The sequence below is a fragment of the Mytilus trossulus genome, chromosome 11 (genome assembly GCF_036588685.1).
Source record: "Mytilus trossulus isolate FHL-02 chromosome 11, PNRI_Mtr1.1.1.hap1, whole genome shotgun sequence".
Taxonomy (NCBI): Eukaryota; Metazoa; Mollusca; class Bivalvia; order Mytilida; family Mytilidae; genus Mytilus; species Mytilus trossulus.
In genome coordinates, this window is record NC_086383.1 from 69,593,767 (window position 1) to 69,613,267 (window position 19,501).

Sequence of the window (19,501 nt, forward strand, 5' to 3'; positions counted from 1 at the left end):
AAGAGCAAATCTACCTGTGCGTAATGTGTGTAAGGTTTTCAAATCTTTTAATTGCATTAATTTGTTATTTAACTAAATACTTTTGACATTAAAATTTTTTTTTTTATGAAAAATAAGTTAAACTGCCGATACATCACTTTTAATTCATCATGCTTTGCATTGGCAAAAGCCAATTTTGTCCGGTATGGAACCAGTCTATGATTAACAAAGGGAAGTAATTTGTTTAAAAAGTGTGTAATAACAGAATTAAGTCAGTAATTTGCAAATGGACTAAATCTAATTTTGGAGTTATTGAGTTTTTTTGAAAAAAGAGGGGGGTTTTCACATGTTGCATCGTATCTAAAAAACCATTAATGACTATTGCCTAAAACTTTAAACACTTCTTAGTTATATTAATCTAAAGATCTGTATATTTTTTGGTGATGATTAACAATTTTATTTTAGAGTTATTGAGTTTTTTTGTAAAAAAAAGTTTTGTTTTCACATGTCGCACCGTTTCTCAGAAATTATTTATGATTATTGCATAAAACTTCTCACAGAAGACGAAGGGCGTATCATGCGATCATGGCGCAGCTGTTTATTAAAAGAGTTATGGCCTTTGAAAATATTAATTATGTATAAAATTTCTTTGCTAGCGCCCTCTTGTGTACAATTTTGCAAGATTTTTATGAATCTTATATCATATAGGCTGATATCAGCAATGTCTCAAACAACTTCAAAAAACAGTGCATCAATTATTTGTAAAACAGTTCTTTATGACTGTTGAAAATATTGATTATATGGAAAAATTAAATTGTTAGCGCTCTCATATGTACAATTCTTGCCAGATTTTTATTTTGTTTTGGACAAATCCGAAAATCAGTGCAGATAAAATATTTTAAAAAGAGTTATGCCCCTTGGAAATATTGATTCAATTAGAAATTGCATTGTATTTGCTATCAAGCCTTCATTTCTCTAAGATATTTGTAAAAAAATAAAAAAACTATTAAACAAAAAAAATTATTTTAGTTAAGCCCTTGGATGGATAAAATATGTGCAACGCAGTTATTCTATGTATCATTAAAATTAATATTATTTTGTAAGGCTTGAATTAGTTGACATGTATTAGTTTTACAATTTCCGGGGTCAAATAATTGCTCTTATCATACTTCCTCTTTTTCTTTTTTAAACCTTGACAGGTAGTGGTGATATTTTAGCGAAACTACTTCTTGGAAATCCAGATTTAAAGAAAAAACCAAGTCTGCCAGCTGAGAACAAAGAAGAAGTTCCAGGTGGTCCAAAATCGAAAATAAAGGAATATCAGTTAAGTTCATCAAATACGGATGACGGTCCTTCTAATAAGAAACGTCGAAAAACAACTCCAGCATCTAGACAGACCTCTTCTGGTGGACAACGACAATTGTCACATCAATCTAATCAGGAGACACCAAAAAACCTCCAGGAACCACCAATTCATACTGCTAATTCCATTCAAGATGACTTATTGGTAAAGATTAAGAAAGGTACAAATATCATGAATATAGCACCATCAGATCTGGTCGATTTTGGTGGACAAAAATCATTTGATATGACCCATCAGTTATTTATCCAGCACAGGGGAACGTTCATTCTGATGTTTGATGGACGTAAAGGCCTTTATACAGAATTAGAAGAATATCCGCAAGGAGATGTTACTGCAGCATGTAAGTGGCTTTGAATAGACAATTGGATTTTGAAATACTCTAAGAGATTATAATATAATGTAATTAATTGGACGTTTCTGTATTGACCCTGATATAGATTCGAAGTTAGTTGTAGTAAACAAGATACTGAAGGGCCAATATAGGAGATCGAGAATCTATAACATTTACAATACAGAAACACAGAGTTCATAAAACTTTTATTAAATGAGTTTGATTCACACTTTTCGCAGTCATGATTGATATATTGTCAACAGTGTTGTCATTCATGATTCCTAGTCCAAATTCGTCAGTCTTAGAGTAGCTAGATTGATATATTGTCAACAGTGTTGTCATTCATGATTCTTAGTCCAAATTCGTCAGTCTTAGAGTAGCTAGATTGTGTCTAGCAAATTAAAAGGAGATGAAAAGAATAATTCAGACAGTTTAACCATTTATTCCACTGCATTCTGATAATGATTGATCTACGGAAATGAAACAGTGATAATAATCAAAAGTTTAATGCTAAAGGCTGTAAAATATTTCCGTCCTAAGACATTACAAAACAAGAAACATCATTTAATTTATTTGTGCTATTTTAAGTCAAATTTCAAACTATATCTGTATATAAAACAAATGTATTGTATCCAGAATGATAAGCAAAATGTTATTTTAAGAATAAAGCGCTTCTGCAGCAATCAATTATATTTGTATTTCAATACTATAGTTAACCAATTATTTGATTAGTTTTTAAGAGAAGAAAAGTAACATGAATTTGAATCAATGTAATCATGGCTAAAATGGCAAGCTTTATACAGTTATATATATCCATCATGATAAAATATATTATTGAGAAGTCTGCAGAAAAATCAGAAAATAGGTTTGGAAAACCTCTGTACTGTTAATCATGAAAATTCAAGCAATTTGAAATAAAATGAATCTTTTGGAAACATTTTATTACTTGGTTTACTGTTGTAGCTATTCTGGAGCATTGGATTAATTCTGTATTGACATACTGTAACAAAACTGAAGATAAAATGCCAAGAATTTTGTTTGCGGCCACTCATAGTGATAGCTTCTCAGAGGTATGTCTGCCTTTATTATTCATTTTTCCGTCTTACTTTTCAACACACATATGCAAAATTTCAGCGACAAAATTGTTTCTCCCTCCATATTTTTAAATATTTAATAATTGAAACAATCAGGCACTAAACTTTTTTGTCAAGGGCCAAGTTTAAATTGAGGGCCCAACCTATATTTGTCATATTAAATAAGACTTAAATGTACTTTTAATATACCAAATACAGCCTTTTTATGCAATCATATATGTAGCTCTTGAGTCTTAAAAAAGATTATCTGTAATAATTTTATATCAAAGTCAATGCCACTTAAACTACATGAACTATGTCAAATGGAAACAAACCTTATGCATCCACTGATCTACAATTTTCAATTACTTGTTATTGAAGATCGGATGTATAGCAAACAAGATCTTTTGAAATTTATTTTGTAAATAGATATAAGTGGACAAGTTATTGTCAAATAAGTGCTTGTAAGCACTCCCTGGAAAACTATAATAAATCTCTGAATCAATGTTGAGTCAACAGTTTAGGAAAAAAACACTAAACACTAATGAAAAAATCGTTTGGAAAATCATGACTTTGCATTGAAAACTTAGTCGTTCGATCAAGTAATGGTTATTGAAATGAATTCTCGCTTTAATTTTTCCACTTTGATAAAACAATAAGGTTTCTGTTTTGGGATACTTTTTGGTTATATCGGTGGAAAACAGTAGAAATGGGATTCACTTCAAAATATTTTGCAGTAACCAACTTGGCAGTCAAGAGGATAAAATACATTTACATGGTCGAAAATCTGAGATACAATGTACGTTTTTAAAGCTTAACCTGAAAATTTTGAGTCATCTGAAAAAAATAGGTTTTGTTATTGTTTAACAGTGTTTCAAAATATTTCGGTTGATTACAAATGGTTCTATGAAATATGTTAGCAATTATAAGAAAAGCCCTCTCCAAATGATTTTTTGTATAGAAATAAAAAGCTTTTTTGTGATTGCAAACTTCCTACTTACGTTTTTGTTTTTGTCTTGTGCTATTAGCGCTATACAACCAGGTTTAATCCACCATTTTCTACATTTGAAAATGCCTGTACCAAGTCAGGAATATGACGGTTCTTGTTCACTCCGTTTTTATGTGTTTTGTCATTTGAATGTGGACTTTCCGATTGGATTTTCCTCTGAGTTCAGTATTTTTGTGACTTTACTTTTTAACCATTTCATTGTTATGATTGACAGGATGAGCAAAAGAAACTGGTGCTTAAATTCAAAGAAGAACTGCGGAAAATGTTTTCCTTACACAAGCTTCATGAGCATATCATGTATGACAATGTCTTTTTCATGAATGCAACGGATGCAGCAGATCGAGATATTGAGCGCTTGAAGGATACATTAGTTGATATCGCCTTTCAGCAGTCAACATGGGGACAACAGATGCCGATTGTTTGGGTGCCTCTTGATTTACAGATATCAGATATGAGAGCAGAGGGAGTAAAGTTGATAACAAAGAAGAGACTTTTAGAGATAAACAAATCTAATAATGAATTTGCTCTAAATGAAAGAAGAGTAGACGATTTCTTACTTGTTCAGCACTCAATCGGAAAGCTGTTGTATTTCGATGAACCTGCTTTGAGAGATTTCATTGTCATTCAACCTTCAGCAATGGTCAATATCCTGAGAGCCTTCGTTACAGACATAATGTTTTGGCCAGAAAAAGGACCTGTTCGAGACATACTTGAAAAATTATCATCTACTGGAGTTCTAAAGAAGACAGATCTTATTACTCTTTGGTCACAACCAGCTTTCAAGGAAATTTTGACCGATATCAGAACAAAGGAATATATAGTGCAAGTCCTCCTCCATCTAGATATCCTTGTAGAACCTAAGTTGCTGCAGATTCTTTTCTAGTACCCTGCATTGTGAAGGAAAATATTCCACAAAAAATGCGCAGAAATGCAACAGACGACAAAACACTATGCATAGCTTATCATCTCAAGGAGACAGTGGTTCCATCTGCTTTGTCTTTCAAGCTTATTGGGGCTGCTATTAGCATCTGGCCTCTGAAAGTAGAAGACTCTCGTTTTTGTCTTTATTTTCAAGCTGCAATTATGGATGCTGACAATAAAAATGAACTTCAAATTCATGTTGAGGGGCAGAGAATAATTGCATACCTCATCAATGACGTGTCAAAGCAGCTCATATCACCGGATTTAGCAACAACAACACAGGAATGCCTGACTTTGGCACTTGGACGAATTCTTCAGTTTTACCGTCGTTGTTTTGGTAAACAAAGTCACCATTTAATGTCAGATCTGTTTGATATAGAAGTTGGAGAAATATGCAATGGTAAAAAGTGTTTAATACCTTTGTCAGAGGCAAAAAAGAAAGCACAATGGAGATGCGAGAATGGGAAAATACATGAAACGAAATGTCCTCTAAATTGGGTCTTTGAAAAGGTTAGTAATATTGTTGTATACCCCTTTTCTTTTCAAAAAAAGTAAAATAACAAATACCGAACTGCAAGGAACATTCAAATCGGAACGTCACTTATCAAATGGCAAAATCAAAAGCTCAAACACATCAAATGAACGGAAAACAATTGTCCTATTCCTGACTTAATTGACTGTATACAAAAGAAATTAATTGATCAAATCAGAAAAAACTAATGTAACTTTTATATTCGGGGGAAAAATATCTCCAATATGTTACCAGTTAATTGATTGAATGATTAATTGATATTTCTAAAAGCACAGTTAAGGTTGAGCATTTTTGTTTGTGTTCAGTGCTGTTTTGATGTAATGAAATGTATCGCAGCACTATAAATGTATACCATATATCAGTTTTTTTTCGCGTGTGTTTAATTTTGGCTTTGTTAGAGGCAGCTGTAGAATCGCGAAAATTTGACACTGCGTTAATTTCCCTGCATATTTCAAGTGTTTTCGTTTAAAAGTTTCATACAATTATTCTGTTAATTTTCGATTCTTTTATGTTGTTCTACAGATCACAAAACAAGCATTTTTGTCTCGCCTGCAACGAAGGTCGCAGTATGCGAGACATAGGTATAACTATCTGGCGGCGGTGGTGGTGTAAACAATTGGTATAAAGCTTTATATTCCAGAAAGTAGACGACCTGAATGCTTCATATCTTGTATGCAGATAATTTATGTTACAAAGTTTCCGTCTGTCATATGTCTAATGTTCTTGACCTCATTTTCATGGTTCAGTGACTGCTTGAAAAAAAAAATTGTGACGTCAATTTCTCACTTATGAGTAATAGGATAACTATATTTGTTATGGTTTCCTTGCAAGGTCTACATGTCCGTCATATAGGATTTACCTGACCTTAACCTAATTTCATGGATTAGTGATCAAGGTTAAAGTTACGTAATTAGGTTTGTTTCTCAAATACTGTAAGCAGTAGGATAACTATTTGTGATGTATGGAATGATTGTAATGGATACATGTCTGTCTGGCAGGTTTCATCTGACCTTGACCTCATTTTCATTGTTCATTGGTCAATGTTAAGTTTTTGTGATTTGGTCTGTTTTTGAAGTACTATAAGCAATAGGTCAACTATATTTGATGTATGAAATGATTGTAAGATGAGCATGTCTGTCTGGCAGATATTATCTGACCTTGACATCATTTTCATTGTTCATTGGTCAAAGTTAAGTTTTTGTGTTTTTGTCTGTTTTTAAAATACTATAAGTAATTGGTCAACCATATTTAGTGTATAAAATGATTGTTAAGTATACCCGTCATTCTAGCCAGTATTATATGACCTTGACCTCATTTTCATGGTTCATTGGTCAATGTAAATATTTTGTGTTTCGGTCTGTTTTTCAAATTCTTAAAGTAATAGGTCAGCTATTATCGGTCAATGAAATAATTGTAAGGTGTACATGTTTGTCTGGCATGTATTATCTGACCTTGACCTCATTTTCATGGTTCATTGGTCAATGATACATTTTCGTAATTTTGTCAGTCAATCAGATACTATAAGCAACAGGTCAACTATATCTGGCGAATGAAAGAGTGTAAGGTGTACATGTCTGTCTTGTCTGGTTCATCTGACCATGACCTCATTATCATAGAACATTGATAATGTTAAGTGTATGTGATACTTAAGGTAAACACTTCATGTTACAGACTTTCAACATAAATTCAATGATAAGTAAAACAGGCGAGACATTTCAGCGTATGCACTCTTGTTCTAGTTTCCAGTCAATAACTTTTGTTAAAGTATATGGAACTCTGAAATTGCAATTTTTTCCTGAAAATAAAATAATCTTCTAAAAAATTTGGAGGGGGGGATTTTTTTTTCTTTATTTTAGGGGTGGGGGGGAGGGGTCATACAGGTTGTGTAAATTATTATATATAACAGATTAACTAAGTATTGTGCAACAGCACAGTATTGTAAAATAGCACAGTATTGCGCAATAGCTAGAAATCTTCAATTGAAAATAAATACAAATCTTTTAACCAATTTCAATTGGATTGAAATAAAGTCTGGATATTGGGCCCCATTTTTATACGACCGCAAATTTTGAAAAAAATTTCGTCGTATATTGCTATCACGTTGGCGTCGTCGTCGTCGTCGTCGTCGTCGTCGTCCGAATACTTTTAGTTTTCGCACTCTAACTTTAGTAAAAGTGAATAGAAATCTATGAAATTTTAACACAAGGTTTATGACCACAAAAGGAAGGTTGGTATTGATTTTGGGAGTTTTGGTCCCAACATTTTAGGAATAAGGGGCCAAAAAGGGCCCAAATAAGCATTTTCTTGGTTTTCGCACTATAACTTTAGTTTAAGTTAATAGAAATCTATGAAATTTTGACACAAGGTTTATGACCACAAAAGAAAGGTTAGGATTGATTTTGGGAGTTTTGGTTTCAACAGTTTAGGAATTAGGGGCCAAAAAAGGGCCCAAATAAGCATTAGTCTTGGTTTTCGCACAATAACTTTAGTTTAAGTTAATAGAAATCAATGAAATTTAAACACAATGTTTATGACCACAAAAAGGAAGATTGGTATTGATTTTGGGAGTTAAGGTCCCAACAGTTTAGGAATTAGGGGCCAAAAAGGGACTTAAATAAGCATTTTTCTTGGTTTTCGCACCATAACGTTAGTATAAGTAAACAGAAATCTATGAAATTTAAACACAAGGTTTATGACCATAAAAGGAAGGTTGGTACAATGTATTGATTTTGGGAGTTTTGGTCCTAACAGTTTAGGAAAAAGGGGCCCAAAGGGTCCAAAATTAAACTTTGTTTGATTTCATCAAGAATTGAATATTTGGGGTTCTTTGATATGCGGAATCTAACTGTGTATGTAGATTCTTAATTTTTGGTCCCATTTTCAAATTGGTCTACATTAAGGTCCAAAGGGTCCAAAATTAAAATTAGTTTGATTTTGTCAAAAAATTAATCGGTTGGGTTCTTTGATATGCTGAATCTAAAAATGTATTTAGATTCTTGATTATTGGCCCAGTTTTCAAGTTGGTCCAAATCGGGGTCCAAAATTAAACTTTGTTTGATTTCATTAAAAAATGAATAAATTGGGTTCTTTGATATGCCAAATCTAACTGTGTATGTAGATTCTTCATTTTTGGTCCTGTTTTCAAATTGGTCTACATTAAAGTCCAAAGGGTCCAAAATTAAACTTAGTTTGATTTTAACAAAAATTGAAATCTTGGGGTTCTTTGATATGCTGAATCCAAACATGTACTTAGATTTTAGATTATGGGCCCAGTTTTCAAGTTGGTCCAAATCAGGATCTAAAATATTATATTAAGTATTGTGCAATAGCAAGTCTTTTCAATTGCACAGTATTGCACAATGGCAAGAAATATCTAATTGCACAATATTGTGAAATAGCAATATTTTTTTTTAATTAGAGTTATCTTTCTTTGTCCAGAATAGTAAGCAAGAAATATCTAATTGCACAATATTGTGAAATAGCAATATTTGTTTTTAATTGGAGTTATCTTTCTTTGTCCAGAATCAACTCAAATCTTTGTTATATACAATGTATATTCACTTTTTACTACCAACTGATAAATTAAAGTAATCTTTACCATTCAGTGATAACAAGCAATTTTTTTACATCTTAATATCTTATGATGTATTTAAATGAGTAGTTATTGTTGCAAACTCCATTAGAAATTTAAGTGAGATTAATTTGGAATAAGGGAAAGGGGGATGTGATTAAAAAAATTGGGTTCAATTTTCTCATTTGAAATGAAATTTCATAAATAAAATGAAAATTTCTTCAAACATTTTTTTGAGAGGATTAATATTCAACAGCATAGTGAATTGCTCTAAGAGAAAACAAAAAATTTAAGTTCATTAGAACACATTCATTCTGTGTCAGAAACCTATGCTGTGTCAACTATTTAATCACAATCCAAATTTAGAGGTGAATCCAGCTTGAATGTTGTGTCCATACTTGCCCCAACCGTTCAGGGTTCAACCTCTGCGGTCGTATAAAGCTACGCCCTGCGGAGCATCTGGTCAAACTTTGTTTGATTTCATCATCAAAAACTGAATTATTGCCTCTCAATGATATGCTGAATATTATTATGCATTTAGATTTTTTATTTTGGGCCCTGTTTTCAAATTAGTCCATATTAAGGTTTGACGGGTCCAAAATTAAACTTTGTTTGATTTCAACTAAAATTAATTATTTTGTGCTTTTTCATATGCTGAATCGAACCATGTTGTTAGATTTTGGATATCAGACCATACTAGGTAAATTAAAAGGTTCATTTCAAATTTTTATATCTTTGACAACATTTATTTTGTGTCAGAAACCTATATTATGTCAAAAATTTGATCACAATCCAAATTCAGACAGGATCAATCTTGAATATTGTGTCCAAACTCGCCCAACTGTTCAGGGTTCTCTGCAATCGTTTCGGGCTGCACTCGGTGAAGCATTTTATTAAGTTTAGCAGTCTACAAACAAAGACACAATTTAAAAAAAAAACAAAGCTAATGTGGTAGGAGAAACCCATCAATAATTGTTAGTTAGTGTCTAAAGTGGACAAATGGAAAACAAAAAAGCACATAACATTGGAAATCTAAGGATTGAGTAAATATTTACCAAAAAGCTGATCATTTGTATTTGTTTATTTCAGAATAAGAAGCATTGCGACTCAAATTGTAAAGGTAAAACAATAACATACATTTATATAAAGGGGGATATCAAAATCCATTTGTCAAAGAAAAACAAACAACACTAGTAAAAATAGACTGGGTACACACATTTTGTAATGAAAGTCTTAATTTTGACTTTACTGCAATATTTCCACTGTGTGACAATGATGTTCTATTCTTGTCTGTGTGTTTCTCATAAGTTAGGTGCACTGTGTGACAATGATGTTCTATTCTTGTCTGTTTGTGTCTCATAAGTTAAGTGCACTGTGTGACAATGATGTTCTATTCTTGTCTGTGTGTTTCTCATAAGTTAAGTGCACTGTGTGACAATGATGTTCTATTCTTGTCTGTTTGTGTCTCATAAGTTAAGCGCACTGTGTGACAATGATGTTCTATTCTTGTCTGTTTGTGTCTCATAAGTTAAGCGCACTGTGTGACAATGATGTTCTATTCTTGTCTGTGTGTGTCTCATAAGTTAAGTGCACTGTGTGACAATGATGTTCTATTCTTGTCTGTTTGTGTCTCATAAGTTAAGTGCACTGTGTGACAATGATGTTCTATTCTTGTCTGTTTGTGTCTCATAAGTTAAGCGCACTGTGTGACAATGATGTTCTATTCTTGTCTGTGTGTTTCTCATAAGTATATGGGCAGGAATTCGCTAATGCTCCTTTAGTGTGACATTGTAAGAAAAAAATAAAAATCATTATAAGCTTCTAAATTTTTTTAAAATTATTGCTACAAATGGTGTCCTTCTATTTGTAACCAAAAAAAATCATTTTTAAACTTGCGTCAGTTTGGAACCAAAGCAAATAATGAATTTGGAGCATGTAACATGGACACTTTTTCCAAATTGAGATTAATGATTCCTTAACTTATTCAACATTCAATATCATATATATTGATCACAAAACATTGTCTATCATCAAAACTCTAAAATGAATATTTTCATTTCTTTCAGAAATTTTGTGAAAACAAGTTTCTTCTACTTTTCTGTCAATGTTACATGCAATGTTTAAGAGAAAAAATACACTAAGAATCATTTTCTTTCTGAACATGTAAAGGCTCTTTTTCATTGTGTTACCCTCACATTAAAAAATTGTATTAATATTTTTGCAATTATCTCATTTCTGTCATAAAATAGTGACTTAAATGTTGCATGTAACGTGGACACAAAAAATATGAATAATGAACCATGCCAGAATTGACCTTAAAAGATATAAAAAGCCTCCAAACAACCATCTGAATGTAAATTAAACAATAATACTGCCACATTTCTCATATATGATATTATTTAATTGTGGTTAATACCAAAACCATTCACCTAAATTTCAGACAGCAGACATATTTTTTAACTATACCAGAAGTTATGCTTGTTCATGGTGGTACACTATGGAAGGCTAAATTAAAAGATATTCAAATGTCAAAATAACCAGAAAAATAAAATTAAGACCAAAGATAGATCAATTGATGAAGGAGTCATCCAAAATTTCCACAACATGAAACATTTTTATATCAGTAAGTAAGCAACCGTTTTTTTTATGCACAGGGATGAGATTGATAAGAAGACAACCACACAACCATCAGCATCCACAAGTTTTTCACTCAATAACTAATACTGACAAAGTAAGGGTACAAAATGATTACATGTATCCCTCATTCATGTGACACAGTTACACTTAAAACTAATAGTATGAAAAACCAAGACAAAACATGGACAAATCTACAAGAGGTTGATACAGCTGCATTTATTGAGAATCTTATTTTCAATAGTTTACATAACTTCTATAAAGAACAATTTGGGTTTCATCTTTGAGGTTGTTGTCTGATAGACATATTACCCCATATCTCGTTTTATTTCTGCTGGTTAATCTTACATTTATGATAACTTTTTAAGGTTTAAACAATAATTGTATTTCAAACATTCAAAACAAGTTTCTTGTTTCTTGTTTTCTGTCTCCAACATCTTCAACTATCTATCTGAAAAAAGAAAAAAACAAAACAACAATTAATCTACCCTCAAACAGAACCAAAATCCATGCATAGATTATAAAATTTACAATAATATAGAAACTCTCAAATATCTTGTTTCGATTTTTCAATGCCATTTTCATCTTGAAAATTACAGGAAGCCACAATTTAAAGGGCCCCATAATGACCAGTGTAAAACAATTCAGAAGAGAAAACCAACACCCACTAGACCATAGTCCTGTTTTCAACTTTATTTGGCCTTCTTTTACTTTTTTGTTTCATTGGCGTCACTGAAGAGTCTTTTGTAAACGAAAAGCGTTTCTGGCCTACAAAATTTCAATTCTGGTATCCATGATGAGTTTATTATTATTATTTTGAAATCAGAAGGAGCCTGAACCTCTTATAATGCAAAAGGTATTCTGGAATGTCAATTATTGGCATAACAATTTAAAAAAATGTTACAAATTGAATTCCTCATGATTTCTATAATGAGCATCAGTAAATACACATGATACATGTGTTGACTGGTGATTGAAAAGGGATAAATAAACAAGATTTTGAAATAACTATCTTCCACACTGCTGTAGAATAGTTAAATTGGAGATCACTTGTATGTCTGCATGCACAGTCACCATCATCTGGTTTTCTGACACAGAAAAACACTACTATCTGACTGGCTGAAAGGACCGTCACCACCTGACTCACTAATAGGGACCTTATCAGACTGGCTTACACAGACATCATAATCTGCCAGGCTGATAGGGTTATCACCATCTGACAGGCTGAAAGGGATATCACCATCTGACTGGCTGACAGGGACATCACCATCTGACTGGCTGACAGGGACATCACCATCTGATTGGCTGACAGGAACATCACCATATGACTGACTGGCAGGAACATCACCAACTGACTGACTAATATGAACATCACCATCTGCCAGGTTGACTAGGACATCACCATCTGTTGGCTGACAGGGATATTACCCTCTGACTGGCTTACAAGAACATCACAGACTGACTGACTGACAGGAACATCACCAACTAACTGATTGACTGATATGTACATCACCATCTTCCAGGCTGACAGGGACATCACCATCTGTCTGGCTGCCAGGGACATCACCATCTGACTGGTTGTAAGGGACAGTATCTTTTTGCAGCATCTTCCTGAGAGTTTTCTTCGTCACATTTATTGCTGATCATCTTTTTCTTTCTTTGGTTTATATTGCCTGTAGATTTTTTTTATTAAAAAAAGCATGTAAATTTTCAAGACCGACACCAATTTTGTTGTCAATGAAGAAAATACACTTCTATAAAGAATATTTATATTTAGAAATAAAGATGAAGTTTGATGGTGGTAAAACAAGTTAAATTATCAATAATCTCTTTATAGAGCAAAGAAATTAGTAAATGTTATCAGTTCTGTTCATGCGTGTAACATTGACAGAAAAGTAAAAGGTTGTATGTCAATGTTACATACATGAAGACCAGAAGATATAAGTGGTGTGCTTAATAGTCAACTTTGGAGAAATAATATAATTGCTGCCCAGTAATATCTAATTAATCATTTAGGTTATAAAATGTTATATAAATGTCTGACTTTAAGGAAGTAATACCTTTGCATGTAACATAAAATAATCTTGACACAAAATATTGTTGTCAATGTTACTAACTAGTGTTAAAAGACAAATTAAACAGGAAAACATGAAAACGCTTTAATTTTGTAAAATAAAAATAAGATAATAGCTCCATATGGCAGTAAGTTTTGTTTACGCATGTAACACTGGCCTGAACATGTAAAAGTCTAAATAATAGACTCTGTCAATGTTACATACACAATTTCTTAATGAAAAAAAAGTTTAATTTGGGTTTACTTTATACATTATTTTTTAAAATAAGTATCATAATAATAACTTTGAATATTAAAAATTTGATAAACTGTTGATTTTAACACAGTAAAATCTTCTCATGTAACACAAAAAAGACCTGATACAAAAATCGTAGTCCATGTTACTCATAAAGTTATCATAGGAGCATCAAAGAAATTGTGTGATGACAATATTTCAGATGTTAGTCATTTATAAACTCAGATAAACTCATTTTAAAGCTCATAACAGAGGTTTGGAAATCAGTGCTTTTAAAACATTATAATTCTGGGTTATGTATGTAACATTGACAGGAACACCAACAAATGATGAGGAAAAATTGCTGGTCAATCAGGAAAAAAATAAACACAAATAATTAAAACTCATTTATTTCTTTAATATCATTTTAATGAAGCAAATTTAAATTTCAATAAGATTTTATTGATTGAATAATTGTATGCACATTTATTAGGTTGTAGCATGTAACCTGGACGCAGAAGATGTGTCAATGTTACATGCCTTTAAACAATATTAAAGAATTACAAGTAAATATTGTAAAGTCTAGAAATCAAGAAAGATCAACAACTTCTCTGTTTAGAATTCAGCATAAATTTACATTTGATTTAATATTATGCACTGGCCAATTATGCTTTAAGTGTAATAAAGTAATATTGTTTTTATTCTGGTGTCAATGTTACATTTTATGTTTTCAAATTAAGTGGCCAGTTATCTTTATAATGCTGAGAATGAATACAAGTACTAGTTAATCAAATTAGCAATTAATCTGAGGTATTTCATGTAATAAATTAGATTGATAAGGCAAACCGTACAAAAAAAAGCTTTTGCATGTATCATAGACACCTTTCCTTGGTAAATATTTTCGTGTCAATGTTATGTACAGAAATCTCTCCAGCAATAAAATGGATATCGTAAGGGTCAAACCTGTTTAAATACAAGATAAACTTATATTTTTTGACAAAATTGCAAAGCAAGTCACACATCATTATCAAAGAACCTAATTTACACAGAAAGTGCATGTAACACTTCATTGTGAGGTAAAATTAACCTGGTCCCACTCTCTTATCATCTGCTTGATCACTGGTAGATGCCAAGTGTGAAAGATGGCAAAGCCACATTTTAATGTAATTGTCAATGGGTTGAAATGTGAAAAAAATAATTATGGTAATGCTTACTATAAAAAGTATGCAACTGTTATAAAAAGATGAGTATTATTGGGCAGTATTGACACGAAAATGAAATAAATTTTCTTACCTTCTATATTTTTCAAACTTCAGTTGATTGATAAAAATCATGAAATCCAAATTGTACCCATTGTTGACAGCTTTCAAAATTTGCCATGCTGGACCAATAACTTGTTTCCAAAGCTAATCAGCTAATGAAAAGGTGCATGTAACATTTGTTGACCCGAAAAGTTACATGCACTTGTCCATTTTCAAACGTTTTTTATTTGCAGCAATAATCGGATTCTGTACAAAATGGGGTTTCTAAATGATAGACCGATCATTTTGCAGTTGATTTTCAACTATTATAGTAGAACAATTCTTCAGGCATATTCTAAATATGGCATGGGGTTTTGCCACTGCAGAAATGTCACACTTTTTGTCTACAGTTTTCAACTGCCAGCACTTAACAAGTGCTGATTTTTTGTTGATTTTTTCAATTGGATCCAATTTTTTTGCATTTGGCAATAAAGACTAACCCACTTTGATATTTAAACAATGTTTATTCTCCAAATTTGCATGATTTCTTTATTTTTTAATTGGATAAACACTATTGACCCTAAAATTTCACTAGCGAATTCCTGCCCATATGTTAAGTGCATAAAACAAGTTACAAGATATGTGCACATTGCAATTAATAAAGGGTATTATTCAAAGTTATAGAACCTGCCTCAATGGAAACGTTTTCTGACAAACATGACAAAGTTTTGAATCATAGAATATCAAGTTAATTAGACTATTTAAATTGTGCCCTGAATAACTATAACATTGATGGTAATAGAATGAATCGATTGATCTTACAGTTTTCTTACTAACTAGAAACATTTTAACTTTAAAAGGACTTTTGTTTAATTTTTATGAAATTTATATTTGCACTACATACTGTACAAAAAAACTCTATGGTTCTCAAAATATGTGTCTTAGAATGTATGTCCACAACCAGATTAAAATTGACTGCATATATAGTTTCTATACTGATAGTATAATATATACAGTACTTGCAACCTTAGGCGTTACTGTTTGACGTGAACTGGACTGATCGGTGAATGATCGGTGACGGATGTTTGACTGATCGATGACTGATCGGTGATCGGTGACCCATAGGATCCGTCAGATACGTCAAATAAGCTATGTGAGAGTTACCGTGACAACGGTCATCGATCAGTCCGTTCTTTAATTTTATGCACGGATCGGACGGATACCTGTATATTTAAAATTTGTATGTAAAACGAACTTTGGAATAGTAGCATGTGACAAACGCGGACCTCGATGAAGACACCTTAGTCGATCTCTAAAAGGAAGTCGTCAAACGACGCAGTCAATTATACAAAGTGTATCATTATAATATTTATTATTATGTTTGCATCTTTTTCCTTCTTATTAAATATAACGTTCAATTGGACAGCTTGACTCCGATTTACACAACAGTAATATACCGGCAAATAAACTTCAAACCGCTGCCTAAACAGATGAACAGTTTGCATTGATATTTCTTTCTAACCTTTGTCGTTGTACATTTCTTTTTACCGTATAGTACCGTGGCTTTCATTTTGTATTTCTTGCCAGTAACTATAATATTGTTACAATGCATAACATAAAAGCATGGTTTAAAACAATGTAGTTAAAATTCGCACAGAAATTTCAGCTTCATTCGTGTACAAGGATTGCAAAGTTTATTACATGTTTTATCATGGAAGTCATATTTATTTCATTTTACTTCCTATGTTTTCTGCATGAAACACACATGCATTAATTTCAAGACCTAGAAACATGTATATTATAATTGAGTTGCAATTACATATAATGTACAGCACCAAATGCAAGTTTTTGGTGGCATTGAAAAGATTTAAAAAATAGAGAATAATGGGCATGTGCAGAATAATTGTCAATATTAAGAATAGGAAAAGATATATGTTATTTCTCCTTATAAAAAAATAAAGAGTAGAGAATAACGGGCTCAAGAGAATTGGATCGTGATGATCTTAGATGTGTAGGAATTAAACAGAAGTGGGACTTTCATATAAATTGATTTGTTATAAATAAGTTAAATTCTGAATTAAATTGTTTTATATTTTTCTTGTGGGGGTCAGGGGGACCTTTAAAGCCCCCCCCCCCCCCCCCCCCATACAATTTATTATTTTATTGTAGAAGGTGGCATGGTATCCTATAATAACTTGCATTGCATCCACTTATTTGAACGCAAAGTTTTAATAGTAAATTCAGACAATTAATGCATTAAATTGTAATGTGCCTATCTGGTAAGGATCAAGCCGCTTCTAATCTAGCTGCCATATTTGCTTCTGGAAATTATTTTGTTGTAAACTAGGATTTTAGATTTATTTTTTGAATTGTTTCACTGTACATGTCAGGGCCTTTAAAATGATTAATAGATGACTTAAAATGTTGTATATAGTATGGGATTTTCCTATTGTTGAAGACTGTATTGTTGCCAGGCTTACAAAATTCTGCTTCATTTCAACTATGGTAAATAGTTGTTTCATTGGTAATCATGTCACATATCCTTATTCTTACATTGATATTTGAACTAAAAAAATATCATTGAAGGTGTGGAGGGGGTTGGTACTCCCCCCTTTTTGAAATGGCTGGATCTGCCCCTGAAATATTAGACAAAATAGACCCTAAAGATAAATAAGAGAAAAAAAATAGGTGCCTGAATATGAACAATAGAGATTCTTATCCAACAAAAGTATATAGAATAGATAACTGAAATAACCTTATTAAATCAAAGAATAGAGAATCAAAGAACACCCATCCAAACCCTCATGATTTGATGACATTTAAAATCTGCACTAATCCTGGGTATTTCAACAAAAACAAAATGATGAATTTGACTTTTTGTTCATAACCGGCAAGAAAAAGTAAACATCATCTGATTAAATATTTATTTTGTAATTTAGAATTTAATCTTAAATTGTAACAGTAATTATATACATTGTAACGATTGATATCAATAATCAGATATAAAAAAATATGATCTTGATTTTATGCATCTACTATATATATCAGAAAAAGAAATACAAAAAAATCTTTCTAAATCAAGTATTAATAAGCTACAGTAAATTTGAGTATTTGAAATGTAAAGTTGACGTTGAATTATTAAATGATTTAGTTTAATACATATATACATGTATATTGAGAAGGCTGAATTTAAATATAGCTATTATAATGTCTAACAGAATAGTTTATGTTTAACATTCATGCTACTGAAAGTCAACTTAAAATGAACTTGTTTTCAGAAGATAAATCAATATTAGAATATGTATTAAAATGAAACTATATATAACCATAATTAATTAGAGCTGCCTGTAGGTATATTATAAAAAGTATCCATACATGATGAAAATTTCCCCCTTATGTACCTACACTACTTATTTACAAAGTATAGATTTATGCATAAAAGAGTAAATGGGTTTCTCCAAAAATTGAAGAGTAAAATTGCAGTCTCCCTTTCTACTTCTCTAGTTTATAAGCAAAGGCTGTATACACAATGCTGGTATAAAGAGACATTTCTTATTTGTACAATACTTCAACAATTTGAAATCACACACTTTTTTTTTGTGTACTAATTTTGCAGTCTGATTTGTACCTGACAAAACTATTATTGTTTACACTACTACTAACTATTAGTTTCTAAAGGATCAGTTTCACTAGAGTGATTATTTGTGTGAAGCTGAAGAGTCAATTCTCAAATTATAAAAACAACATGTACAGGGGTAACCTTTTCTTTATACATATAATGTCTATGTATTTATCTGTTGTTCTGTTCTCTCTTTGTTTTAAATTTCATGTCCATTATTCTATATTCTGAGAACAGATCTGAGAATTCATGTCCTGCATGTTTTGACATATTTCTTAGTGAGAAAAATGAAGTGTGACTTTTCTGTTTTGAGTTATTGAAAATAGTATGAGGGAAAAATTAGTTGTAAATAATTTAAGATGGATGGTCTATATGGGTTAACAAAATAGATAATAATGGCCAAAAATATAAACAATGTTAACAGGGAAAAAATATCAAAAATTATAAAGAATAACGGGGTGCTAAAGAATGAAGAATAGAAAAAATGAGGAGCTTTAATAAAATGAATAGAGAATAATGGGGTGTTAAAATATAAAAAAATAAAGAAACATGGCATAAATTAATATATAGAAGAAATTTATTATACATGTTATAGTGCAACCTGAATATACAAATAAATGCATGTAATCAGCCGGCCTATTAGGCTTATGATGCACTTTCTGATGATAATAGTTTATTCTGAATCATGAATTTTTTTTAAATCAAAATTTATATATAAATAAATAAACATTTAAATAGTTGAGAATTGAAAAAAAAACCACCCTCAGAACCTCATGTGTTTTATTTTAAAATGTGTATGACTATGCCATAACAGAGTTTGAAAACCCACCCAAAGTATGATTTTACATGTTTTGAAAGTGAAAGACAAAGTATTTTTTCCTCTATGTATTTTTCAGAGTCAAACATTAAATTGTCCATCTTTAGCCCCCTCCCCCCAGTA

At 31.5% G+C, this 19,501-nt stretch overlaps 2 protein-coding genes across 2 annotated transcripts in view; both read left to right on the forward strand.

Moving 5' to 3' along the window:
* LOC134690270 (uncharacterized) overlaps positions 1 to 4,638 on the forward strand; it is a 40,654-nt gene extending 36,016 nt beyond the window's left edge. Inside the window, exons 8-10 of the mRNA XM_063550247.1 lie at positions 1,179 to 1,682; positions 2,637 to 2,743; positions 3,970 to 4,638. Coding sequence (XP_063406317.1) covers positions 1,179 to 1,682; positions 2,637 to 2,743; positions 3,970 to 4,638 — 1,280 coding nt within the window. The remainder of the gene's footprint in view (positions 1 to 1,178; positions 1,683 to 2,636; positions 2,744 to 3,969) is intronic.
* The window catches only part of LOC134691476 (uncharacterized), a 36,240-nt gene continuing 21,354 nt past the window's right edge, over positions 4,616 to 19,501 (forward strand). Inside the window, exons 1-2 of the mRNA XM_063552021.1 lie at positions 4,616 to 5,186; positions 9,869 to 9,899. Of these exons, the coding sequence (XP_063408091.1) occupies positions 4,674 to 5,186; positions 9,869 to 9,899 (544 nt within the window). The 5' untranslated portion in view covers positions 4,616 to 4,673. The remainder of the gene's footprint in view (positions 5,187 to 9,868; positions 9,900 to 19,501) is intronic.